Source organism: Guillardia theta (assembly GCF_000315625.1).
Source record: "Guillardia theta CCMP2712 unplaced genomic scaffold GUITHscaffold_84, whole genome shotgun sequence".
NCBI lineage: Eukaryota > Cryptophyceae > Pyrenomonadales > Geminigeraceae > Guillardia > Guillardia theta.
In genome coordinates, this window is record NW_005434590.1 from 318461 (window position 1) to 330594 (window position 12134).

General features: G+C 47.0%; 2 protein-coding genes across 2 annotated transcripts; both read left to right on the forward strand.

Annotated features, from left to right (window-relative positions):
• Positions 1 to 5820: 5820 nt before the first annotated feature.
• GUITHDRAFT_115440 (hypothetical protein) lies at positions 5821 to 7970 on the forward strand (the record flags this gene model as incomplete). The annotated part of the gene is made up of 2 exons (XM_005825400.1): positions 5821 to 5973; positions 6030 to 7970. The coding sequence occupies 2 exons, from the start codon at positions 5821 to 5823 to the stop codon at positions 7968 to 7970; spliced, it is 2094 nt and encodes a 697-aa protein (XP_005825457.1).
• A 1513-nt stretch (positions 7971 to 9483) lies between these two features.
• GUITHDRAFT_115441 (hypothetical protein) lies at positions 9484 to 11286 on the forward strand (the record flags this gene model as incomplete). The annotated part of the gene is made up of 1 exon (XM_005825401.1): positions 9484 to 11286. One exon carries the CDS (start codon positions 9484 to 9486, stop codon positions 11284 to 11286), a length of 1803 nt encoding a protein of 600 aa, XP_005825458.1.
• Between the last annotated feature and the right edge of the window lie 848 nt (positions 11287 to 12134).

The following is a 12134-nucleotide window of genomic DNA, read 5'->3' on the forward strand; positions in this document are numbered from 1 at the left end:
TGCTTAAAATTCTTGTAATACCAATCTGAATCTTCATCAATAAAATCAACTGAACAGCTTGTCTTGGCTACTGTATAATTATGAAGTAAATCATCAGATTGCTTCATACTGTATCCCTTGATTGGACTTGAACATAGATAATCGCCATTCTCTATGGCTTCAACGCCATAATTACAGCACCATATAGCCCCCTCGCCGACCGCATTGATCATAACTCTATTGTTGTCAAGCTTAGGATATGAATAATGCCACCTTCCAGTCTTATAGATTCTTTTATCTCCTCCCTCCACGTTGGAGATCACACCATACACAGCTTTGTCACATTGAATGTCTGTTAATTTGATTATTGGCAGCGAGCTATCAATGCGAATGTTAGAGCTAAAATCATAATCTGTTCTATTCAAGTCTTGATAAAATCCAGTGGTAGAAACCAATAGACCCTGATAGTAGTCAAGGTTAGATGTTATCTCATCTAATAGATTTGAGGTTACAGCAATACAACGATGAGAGCCCGTGAAGTCTAGATCATCATTGGCATTGTCATTATGTCTCAACCATTGCTCACCTGTATCATCTAAAGCACCATATTGAAACATCAAATCATTTGTTGCGCTGGTTCCTCCAAATGATACAGAATTCAATAATTTATAAATAACCCATTCTCCACTATCAACAGCACCAGAACCACCCTTGGGTATATAGATACGGTCCAAGCTTATTCCAGTACATTTGACATAATTATCTGTTATTCTTCCCCATTCTCCAAGATTTAAATAACCTTGATCATTCATTGAAATACCTTTGTAAATAGCGCATCCACTAGATCGTCCATAAAGTCTTGTCCAAGTGCTGTCACTCTGTAAAATTTCAGTGCCTGAAATATGATAGCTCCCATCTGTTTCAATGTTGCCAGTAGATGAAATTGATGAAGGACTAAAAGCACCACAACTCAATGTGCCTGAACAAGTAACATTTCCTATCAAAAATGATGTTAGGCTAACATACAAAGTGCCTGTGACCTCCAAATCATCGGCATAATCTGTGGCGACTAGATTCCCATTGACGGTCAAATCTCCCGAGCATGTAACATTACCGGTAAAGGATGATGTGCCTGTTACACTTAGATTATTCCCACAGCTTACGGCTCCGGTTAAGGTTGATGTGCCTGATATGCTTAGATTGTTTGCGCAATTGATATTAGCAGCAAAATCAACATCAACGGTTATAGTTCTAAAATCAAAATTGGTTCCATGTGGATAAATCTTAATAACCTCTCTTTCTTTTACAAGAGCACCATATCCAGACATACCAGTTGCTGAAAATCCTTGATATGGATTTGCTTTATCACCTCCAAGTATTGATATAGAAGCATAAGTTGCTCCCTTTGTGATTGTTTCAGTTGCTGAACCACTTGCCCAAGTTGATGAAGTGTGAACATGAAAAGCTAAGTTTGTTTTCCTATTTGTTCTTTCATCTGATGGTGTGCCTAAACTGTTTTGAATAACCAAGGATTTGCTTTCAATCCACGTATTATTGTTTGCTTCATCAAGAGCAACATCAATATTATTTTTGTACTTCCATCTATTATTGACATCGTCATAAATGCCCCATTCATTATTGCCATCATGCGTAAATACAACCCTGCCATCAATGCTGTATCCTTCCCAATTATTAGTTCCTGAACCATTGATTTGAACACTGCCATATTGACCTGAGACAGTTGATAAATAGTTTGTATCGTTGATGTATAGATCCCCAACTCCAATGTTCAACCCATCAATATATTCCTTGGTGTAATAGTTCTCGTTAGAAGTGTCAATCTCGGTCTTGGTGTAATAATTGGGTAAAACAACATCATCAAGAAACAATGTCTTACCTTTGAAGATTGTTTTGTAGTCTCTCAAAACATTGATCATCTCAATAATACCACCAGAGGTTTCGCTTTCCTGTAGTGTAAAACCAAACACATGTTCATCTAATTCTGTTTGTGTCAGTTCATTCCCTAGTGTTAAGATCTCCTCGCCTTGGAATGATATAAGCCTGCTATCTAATTCAGTAGTAGGGTTTCCTTCAACATCGATCTTATATGTGCTATCATATACATATGCTTCGCCAGCAGCTAGATTGAGTTGTGATCCATCTGTTGTGTTGCGTGAATATATCTTGATTGCTCTGTCTTGATGAAGTCTATGTATTATCTCTGTCTCTAACAGATTTATAACAGTGCCAATAGCAAGTCGTAAAACATTGATCCAGTTCAATAAAAACAAGCCATCGGCCTTGCTAGTATTCAAGGATGAAGCTATCAACCCCCCAACAAAACCAGCACCAGCGGAAGCAAAGTCGCCCAGCCCAGAGAAGATATCGAATGCGCTATTTGCTGTATCAACTATATCTCCAAGATTGGCTTCATCATCTGGGTTTGATATGCTGTTAACACTATCTACTAGTCCATTGATGCTATCAATGATGTCCTGAACAGTAATATATGAGCCATCTTGCTTTCTCAAACTGATTGTATAGGTAGCCGCTTGATCATCATAGAGCAATTGGATCAGATCGGAGTCATTGTTGAACAGTGCTGTCAATGTTTGATTGTTGGCATTCTCAGCTAGGTTTATGATAGATTGTAAGGTAGATATTGCGTTGGAGTTGTTTTCAACATCACTTGATAAATCTGTTATTGTTGATTGTAAGGTGTCAATGCTCGTGGTGTTGGCATCAACACTTGTTTGTAGGGTGTCAATGCTCGTAGTGTTGGCTTCAATGCTCGTTGCGTTGGCTTGAATGTTCGCTGCGTTGGCTTCAATGCTCGTTGCGTTGGCTTCAATGCTCGTTGCGTTGGCTTCAATGCTCGTTGCGTTGGCTTGGATATCATCTGTGTTTGTACTAACAACACCCTCCAATGCTTTATGTGCCTCATCTAATTTGATGATAGCTGTTTTAAGAGAACTGATCTGATATTGAACTGTATCAACAGACAAGCCACTGATCCAGGTGCTCATTTAATTAGAATGAAGATTAATTAAAAATGGAGATAGACAGTTTCCTTTCTTATGCCAACACGGCACCGTTTTTTCCTATATGTATGGGTGAAGCTCGATCGCTCATAATAACTGATCTGTTCCTTAGTCAGAAGCTGGTTTTGAATGAAGAATTGTAAGATATATTGATTTCTAAAGATGACCTCAATAAGATCCTTGATGAATGTATTGTATTCTTTTTGTTTTATGCGATAGATATGTTGAGCCTCATTCATTTATACAATATCAATAAAATAATCTGAGTGGGGGTTCCGCCCCCCAACGGCGGTGGGAAGATAGAGAGAATGAATAAATACTCTATTGAATACCTGATGTGATGTAAGAGAGATTTATGAAAAATTATTAAGGAATCTTTGTGATAGTTGAGAGGATAGGGGTATAGTTGGCGGAGACGCGGAGACGTTACCCCTAAATATTTCATATGGCGAGTAGGGGTTGGATCTAGGGGTATAGAAAAGTTTGGGCTAACGTCTCCGCGTCTCCGCCAACATCCATGATCATCATCTAGTACATAGAAGACTAGAAGTGGAGAGTGTGGAGGGTTTGGAGTGTGGAGGGTATGATTTTGTTTACCCCTTTGAAATTATTTTTATTTTGATGAACTCATCATAAACCCTCCACACCCTCCACACCCTCCACAATACATATATTTAGACTAGATTATAGATAGAAAGTAAGATGATAATGGTAAGGGAGAGGCTGTGTGGAGGGTTTGTGGAGGGTTTGTGATTGTGTGGAGGGTTGCTATGTGATGACTGACAAAGGATCCCTTGCTCTGTGTGCTGCGCACACCGCCCAGCTGCGCAGGGCTTACCTCCGACCCTCATGAGAGAGCAAAAAGCCTTATGAGAATGGTAAGGAGAATGAACAATGTTTTTGATAAGAAAAGAGAACCCAACTAAGTTGGGTGCTGCTGAACAGCCTGTTAGGATGTGCTTGCTTTCAAAGCAGCGCGGGTCACCATTAACATTTTATGTCTTCTTGTATCTTGATGTCCTAAAAAGTGCCCTCTGCTTATAGACATTCCACATTCGCACGGTATTTTTTCTTTCATCATATTGGCATAACGGCTGACGCGCTCAGCAATCTTCTCCTTGTTCTCATCTCTATATTGCTTCTCAGTTCTTCCAGCGACAAGCTTATTGAGATTGCCAATCTCACGGATTAATTCTCCCTCTCTCTTGCGTAATTGTTGAACATTATCACAGGGATGTTCTTCGTAGAGTTCAATGTACCAATCATCCCAGCTGGTCTCACGGATCCTTTGATAGAGTTTCATATTGTAGCCTTTTTCATTAGGATCGAAGCAGTGCTGTTTATGACCTGCCCATCTCTTGCTAAGTGGTTGAATAGTAGAACCAACATATATGAGTGATGTATCAGATCGACATCTGATAGTATAGATAACCCCTTTTGAGTAATCAGGCATTCGTTTTTATACTTCCTGATACGTTTATATCATTTTTTCGACGAGAGGCACTGGTAGCCTCCAACGATGGTCAGTGACGCTCCATCTCCCCCTGAGCAGGATCCCTCTCCATCTCCCCTAATTGTTCAGATTGGTCACGAAGAAGTACCCTGGGTACTTGGTCAGCATCCCACGTGACCAGTTCTGACATTTTTCCCCTATATTTGGCATAGGTGGTCATATACGTCATATACACTTTACCGCATGCGGCGGCTGGTCGTCAAGGGGCTGGGAAGATAATCAGGCTGATATCTGCAGGATGAGATCGACATGCTGTGGAACAGACTTGCAGGGGTAGTGTGTAGAGGTTGAAAGGCAACCTAGTTGATCACTTTCATGTTGTACTTGATCAACCGTGTCATGATGGGAGGTGGTGCAACGTGTAATACGCTCATACAACTACTTGCGCTTACTTGATTTCCAAGTGTTTCCATCGCCATGTGCAACTTTCAAAAGCCATCACGATGCGATTTCCTCTGATCTCCTTGTTGAAGCAAGGTGAAGTAATGAAGAAAACAGTTCTTGAAGCTTTCTGCAGTGTCCAAAAAGGTTGCCTTGACCTATTTACCTGTCTCACTCTTCAAAACAAGGTGATTTTGTGTGTGTGAGGGCTCAGTCTCAAATGCTTGGCAGCAGCCTGAAGCAGCATTTTACTCGCTTCCTTGCCCATAATGTTGAAGCAGATGTAGCAACTTCAAAACCGGTCCATCATCTTCACAACCAGTCCATCACATTTGCATCCTCATGGTGTCTGGTGCCTCCTGGCACACAGTTCCTTCAGAGGGCGTGAGCAACTATAGGAGGGGACCATCGACGACTACAACGTTGCATGTCATCATCCAACACTGCAACCATCTGTCTTCAACTGCCCCTCAACATCAGATGCGGGACTAAAGAGTGCAGAGTGCAACCATGCAGCTTACAGGTTACATGGGTCTCCTCGTTGCATCATTCGATAACTAAGAGCGACTCATGACTCTCTGCTGCATCCCGTCGCCATCTCACTCCGCCATGGCTGAGGTCTAGCAACAAGCAGCTCTTGCCCATGCCATGATCTTGTCAGCGATGAAAGCCATCAACGATGACGCATGAGGGACCTGAAGAGTAAAAGTATCACGCTCATCAGCTACACGTTCTGATCATACGAGCATTCGTCTCTCCTCTACTTGTAACATACATGTTGCTACCCAGCTTCAAGTCCACAACCTCCGTCGACCCTCGCGGCGCGCCATTCGGAGATGGCTCAAGTACCCTACCCCCTCTGACGACCCCTAGCGAGTACCGAATACCCCCTCGTGGGTGCGCTGGATGGCAGAGCAGGTCGGCAAGGCTGACAAGGAGCCGCTTGCTGAGGTCAAGATGCGCAGCCCGCAGAGAGAAGCAAGAGGGAGAGGAGCGAGGGCTATGGGCAGGGCTGTAGGCTTGATAGGCTTGAGCTCCATCATCATCTCGAGCGCGGTGGTGAGGAGCGACCTGAGGGTTGGAGGGAAGGTTTTTCTGAGCTGTGCTTGTAACAGGGAGCGTCATTTCCATGTCCTGGGCGATGTGCTGACTACAATCTGAGGATGGCTTTGGGGGGAAGCTGCTTGCGCATACGAGGAGGGGATGCTAGGGAGGGAGGACGAGGTAATATCTCGAGTGGAGTCAAGGAAAGAAACAAAGGGGCGGGCAAGAGGCGGCGGGTGTGCTACTCTGGAATGAATGTGAGTAGGCAGTCTGCCGAGACTGAGGTAGAAGGAGAGGTCAAGCCTGTAGGAACAGGTATCAAGGGGGTAGAAGCAAAGATGGACCTTGTGGAAAAAAACATCCAGGATGTACTGCATGAGATCAGATATGAACAGGATCCCACGATGAAGACCGCCCTTGTCAGGAGACTCGAGCAACTTGGAGAAAAAGAACTTATCCTTTTGAGACAGAGCACCGGACCCCATGTGCCACCGATTGCTTGGAACGAGTCAGATGCAAGACTGGATCGGATGGGCTTTTGCAACGACGACAAGTACTTTCGTCTCGATGCATCCTACCTACAAAGAGACGGAGAGCTCCTTCTCTACTGCCGGGAAGCTTTCAAGAGTCAGCTCTGCTTCTTGAGGGAGAAGGTGGTGGAGCAGCGAGCTTTTGGCTGGATCAAAGGCCCGCCGGGAACGGGGAAGACGACGACGACGCTAGCCTTCTGCTTGTCTCTTGACATGAGGGAATGGAGCGTAACGCTCATCAGGCTGCATATATCCGACGACGTTGATTGCATCCGAATCGTCGGTGGTAGGAGGAGATGGTGCAGGATTCCCAAGCGCTCCTCATGGGAAGGGATCAACAGAATGCTGGAAGAATGGCAGGACTACAAGAAGGGTTTGGTGGTCCTGGACGGGTTCTTGAGGCATGAGTCACACCACGTAGACTTTTTGGACGCATGTAGGAAATGGCTGCTAGCTGATCGAGAGAATCGACGGGTTGTAGTAGCGACATCGATGTCTTCTCGAGGAAAGTCACGACTAGAAGATGACAATCGGGTGAATCTCCAACAACACACCGTTGTATCTTGGACGGAGAGAGAGTACCTGAAAGCAGTGGAGTGGGACGTTTTCTATCAGCGTGTAGCATGCATGCTGGAGGAGGATGAAAGTGCGGCGAGCATGGGCTTGAAGACATGGAAGAAGAACAGGTCTAGACGAGAGAAGATCAAGCTGAAATACTACCTGGCTGGCGGCTCATGTCGGTTCATGTTCGAGACGCCCGCATCATTGGTGAAAGAGAGGCTGGATGAAGCTTTGAGTTTCTGTTCAAACCTAGAAGTCGTCTTCAGTGGCATCGTGGGCGACTCATCACCGCAGGCGGTAAACCACTTGATTGCGTGCTTCAAGTACAACGGGGAATCGAACTGGATGCCTGTGAGCAAGTATGTCGCGACGAAGCTTGCAGAAGCGGCAGAACTAGACACGCTGAAGAGGCTGTTCTCAAGGTACGGGGCAAGCAATCCGACTACAAGGGGCTTGCTTTTCGAGCTTTTCTTTTTCAAGAAGATCAAGCTCGGGCTGAGCCTGAGGTATCGGGGATCTCAAGAGGTCAGGCAATGGGAGGGATGTCCAGTCATCACCTTTGATGCAAAGGGAGGCATGCAAACGCTTCCTGCAGAGAGAACTTGCTTGAAGCCCGTCAACCCCCTTCAAGGAGGCTACGACGCTATCATAGTAGAGCCTCGCGGGAAGTTAGTAGAGTTTGTGCAGGTGACAGAGGCAGACGTCCACTCTTTCAAGCTGGCTTTCTTCGCAGAGGCTCTCACGGGGCTAGGCATCCCAGCAGCTGGATGGAAGGTGAGGGTGGTGTTCATGGTGCCGCAAGACAGGCTCGAGAGCTTTCGGATAGGCAAAATCAAGGGCTGCGGTGCGCTGGAGGAGTACGGATGGAAGGGAGGGCAGGAAGAAAGGCAGGCAGAGGTAGCGGGTATGGATATCGCGTGAGCTCAAACCGGCGTTAGCAAGGATGAGCCGGGGAGGCGTGTGGTAGGCGAGGCAAAGATCCGACAAGAAGCGGCGGCTGGTCGTCAAGGGGCTGGGAAGACGATCAGGCTGATATCTGCAGGATGAGATCGACATGCTGTGGAACAGACTTGCAGGGGTAGTGTGTAGAGGTTGAAAGGCAACCTAGTTGATCACTTTCATGTTGTACTTGATCAACCGTGTCATGATGGGAGGTAGTGCAACGTGTAATACGCTCATACAACTACTTGCGCTTACTTGATTTCCAAGTGTTTCCATCGCCATGTGCAACTTTCAAAAGCCATCACGATGCGATTTCCTCTGATCTCCTTGTTGAAGCAAGGTGAAGTAATGAAGAAAGAAGCTTTCTGCAGTGTCCAAAAAGGTTGCCTTGACCTATTTACCTGTCTCACTCTTCTTCAAAACAAGGTGATTGTGTGTGTGAGGGCTCAGTCTCAAATGCTTGGCAGCAGCCTGAAGCAGCATTTTACTCGCTTCCTTGCCCATAATGTTGAAGCAGATGTAGCAACTTCAAAACCAGTCCATCATCTTCAATACCGGTCCATCATCTTCAAAACCAGTCCATCACATTTGCATCCTCATGGTGTCTGGTGCCTCCTGGCACACAGTTCCTTAAGAGGGCGTGAGCAACTATAGGAGGGGACCATCGACGACCACAACGTTGCATGTCATCATCCAACACTGCAACCATCTGTCTTCATCTGCCCCTCAACATCAGATGCGGGACTAAAGAGTGCAGAGTCCAACCATGCAGCTTACAGGTTACATGGGTCTCCTCGTTGCATCATTTGATAACTAAGAGCGACTCATGACTCTCTGCTGCATCCCGTCGCCATCTCACTCCGCCATGGCTGAGGTCTAGCAACAAGCAGCTCTTGCCCATGCCATGATCTTGTCAGCGATGAAAGCCATCAACGATGACGCATGAGGGACCTGAAGAGTAAAAGTATCACGCTCATCAGCTACACGTTCTGATCATACGAGCATTCGTCTCTCCTTTGCTTGTAACATACATGGCTCAAGTACCCTACCCCCTCTGACGACCCCTAGCGAGTACCGAATACCCCCTCGCGGGTGTGCTGGATGGCAGAGCAGGAGTCGGCAAGGCTGACAAGGAGCCGCTTGCTGAGGTCAAGATGCGCAGCCCGCAGAGAGAAGCAAGAGGGAGAGGAGCGAGGGCTATGGGCAGGGCTGTAGGCTTGATAGGCTTGAGCTCCATCATCATCTCGAGCGCGGTGGTGAGGAGCGACCTGAGGGTTGGAGGGAAGGTTTTTCTGAGCTGTGCTTGTAACAGGGAGCGTCATTTCCATGTCCTGGGCGATGTGCTGACTACAATCTGAGGATGGCTTTGGGGGGAAGCTGCTTGCGCATACGAGGAGGGGATGCTAGGGAGGGAGGACGAGGTAATATCTCGAGTGGAGTCAAGGAAAGAAACAAAGGGGCGAGCAAGAGGCGGCGGGTGTGCTACTCTGGAATGAATGTGAGTAGGCAGTCTGCCGAGACTGAGGTAGAAGGAGAGATCGAGCTTGTGGAAGCAGATATCAAGGGGGTAGAAGCGAAGATGAAGCTTGTGGAAAAAAACATCCAGGATGTACTGCATGAGATCAGATATGAACAGGATCCCACGATGAAAACCGCCCTTGTCAGGAGACTCGAGCAACTTGGAGAAGACAAGAAGCAGCTTGGAGAAGAAAAGAAGCAGCTTGGAGAAAAAGAACTTATCCTTTTGAGACAGAGCACCGGACCCCATGTGCCACCGATTGCTTGGAACGAGTCAGATGCAAGACTGGATCGGATGGGCTTTTGCAACGACGACAAGTACTTTCGTCTCGATGCATCCTACCTACAAAGAGACGGAGAGCTCCTTCTCTACTGCCGGGAAGCTTTCAAGAGTCAGCTCTGCTTCTTGAGGGAGAAGGTGGTGGAGCAGCGAGCTTTTGGCTGGATCAAAGGCCCGCCGGGAACGGGGAAGACGACGACGACGCTAGCCTTCTGCTTGTCTCTTGACATGAGGGAATGGAGCGTAACGCTCATCAGGCTGCATATATCCGACGACGTTGATTGCATCCGAATCGTCGGTGGTAAGAGGAGATGGTGCAGGATTCCCAAGCGCTCCTCATGGGAAGGGATCAACAGAATGCTGGAAGAATGGCAGGACTACAAGAAGGGTTTGGTGGTCCTGGACGGGTTCTTGAGGCATGAGTCACACCACGTAGACTTTTTGGACGCATGTAGGAAATGGCTGCTAGCTGATCGAGAGAATCGACGGGTTGTAGTAGCGACATCGATGTCTTCTCGAGGAAAGAAGAATGACCCTGAAGACGATGAAGTGAATCTCCAACAACACACCGTTGTATCTTGGACGGAGAGAGAGTACCTGAAAGCAGTGGAGTGGGACGTTTTCTATCAGCGTGTAGCATGCATGCTGGAGGAGGATGAAAGTGCGGCGAGCATGGGCTTGAAGACATGGAAGAGGAACAGGTCTAGACGAGAGAAGATCAAGCTGAAATACTACCTGGCAGGCGGCTCATGTCGGTACATGTTCGAGACGCCCGCATCATTGGTGAAAGAGAGGCTGGATGAAGCTTTGAGTTTCTGTTCAAACCTAGAAGTCGTCTTCAGTGGCATCGTGGGCGACTCATCACCGCAGGCGGTAAACCACTTGATTGCGTGCTTCAAGTACAACGGGGAATCGAACTGGATGCCTGTGAGCAAGTATGTCGCGACGAAGCTTGCAGAAGCGGCAGAACTAGACACGCTGAAGAGGCTGTTCTCAAGGTACGGGGCAAGCAATCCGACTACAAGGGGCCATCTTTTCGAGCTTTTCTTTTTCAAGAAGATCAAGTGCGGGCTGAGCCTGAGGTATCGGGGATCTCAAGAGCTCACGCAATGGGAGGGATGTCCAGTCATCACCTTTGATGCAAAGGGAGGCATGCAAACGCTTCCTGCAGAGAGAACTTGCTTGAAGCCCGTCAACCCCCTTCAAGGAGGCTACGACGCTATCATAGTAGAGCCTCGCGGGAAGTTAGTAGAGTTTGTGCAGGTGACAGAGGCAGACGTCCACTCTTTCAAGCTGGCTTTCTTCGCAGAGGCTCTCATGGGGCTAGGCATCCCAGCAGCTGGATGGAAGGTGAGGGTGGTGTTCATAGTGCCGCGAGACAGGCTCGAGAGCTTTCGGATAGGCAAAATCAAGGGCTGCGGTGCGCTGGAGGAGTACGGATGGAAGCGAGGGCAGGAAGAAAGGCAGGCAGAGGTAGCGGGTATGAATATCGCGTGAGCTCAAACCGGCGTTAGCAAGGATGAGCCGGGGAGGCGTGTGGTAGGCGAGGCAAAGATCCGACAAGAAGCGGCGGCTGGTCGTCAAGGGGCTGGGAAGACGATCAGGCTGATATCTGCAGGATGAGATCGACATGCTGTGGAACAGACTTGCAGGGGTAGTGTGTAGAGGTTGAAAGGCAACCTAGTTGATCACTTTCATGTTGTACTTGATCAACCGTGTCATGATGGGAGGTGGTGCAACGTGTAATACGCTCATACAACTACTTGCGCTTACTTGATTTCCAAGTGTTTCCATCGCCATGTGCAACTTTCAAAAGCCATCACGATGCGATTTCCTCTGATCTCCTTGTTGAAGCAAGGTGAAGTAATGAAGAAAGAAGCTTTCTGCAGTGTCCAAAAAGGTTGCCTTGACCTATTTACCTGTCTCACTCTTCAAAACAAGGTGATTGTGTGTGTGAGTGGGCTCAGTCTCAAATGCTTGGCAGCAGCCTGAAGCAGCATTTTACTCGCTTCCTTGCCCATAATGTTGAAGCAGATGTAAAAACTTCAAAACCAGTCCATCATCTTCAAAACCAGTTCATCACATTTGCATCCTCATGGTGTCTGGTGCCTCCTGGCACACAGTTCCTTCAGAGGGCGTGAGCAACTATAGGAGGGGACCATCGACGACTACAACGTTGCATGTCATCTCTCAATCCGATCCGAACCTCCCCGCTTTCCTCTCATTGCAATTCATTGCCGACTGCAGAAGAGCTTTCAGGAGCAGCTGCATCTCCAAATAAACACATGTCTTGCCTTGCCTCTTTCATTTCTTTCATCACACTTGTATCATCACAACATAGTCTT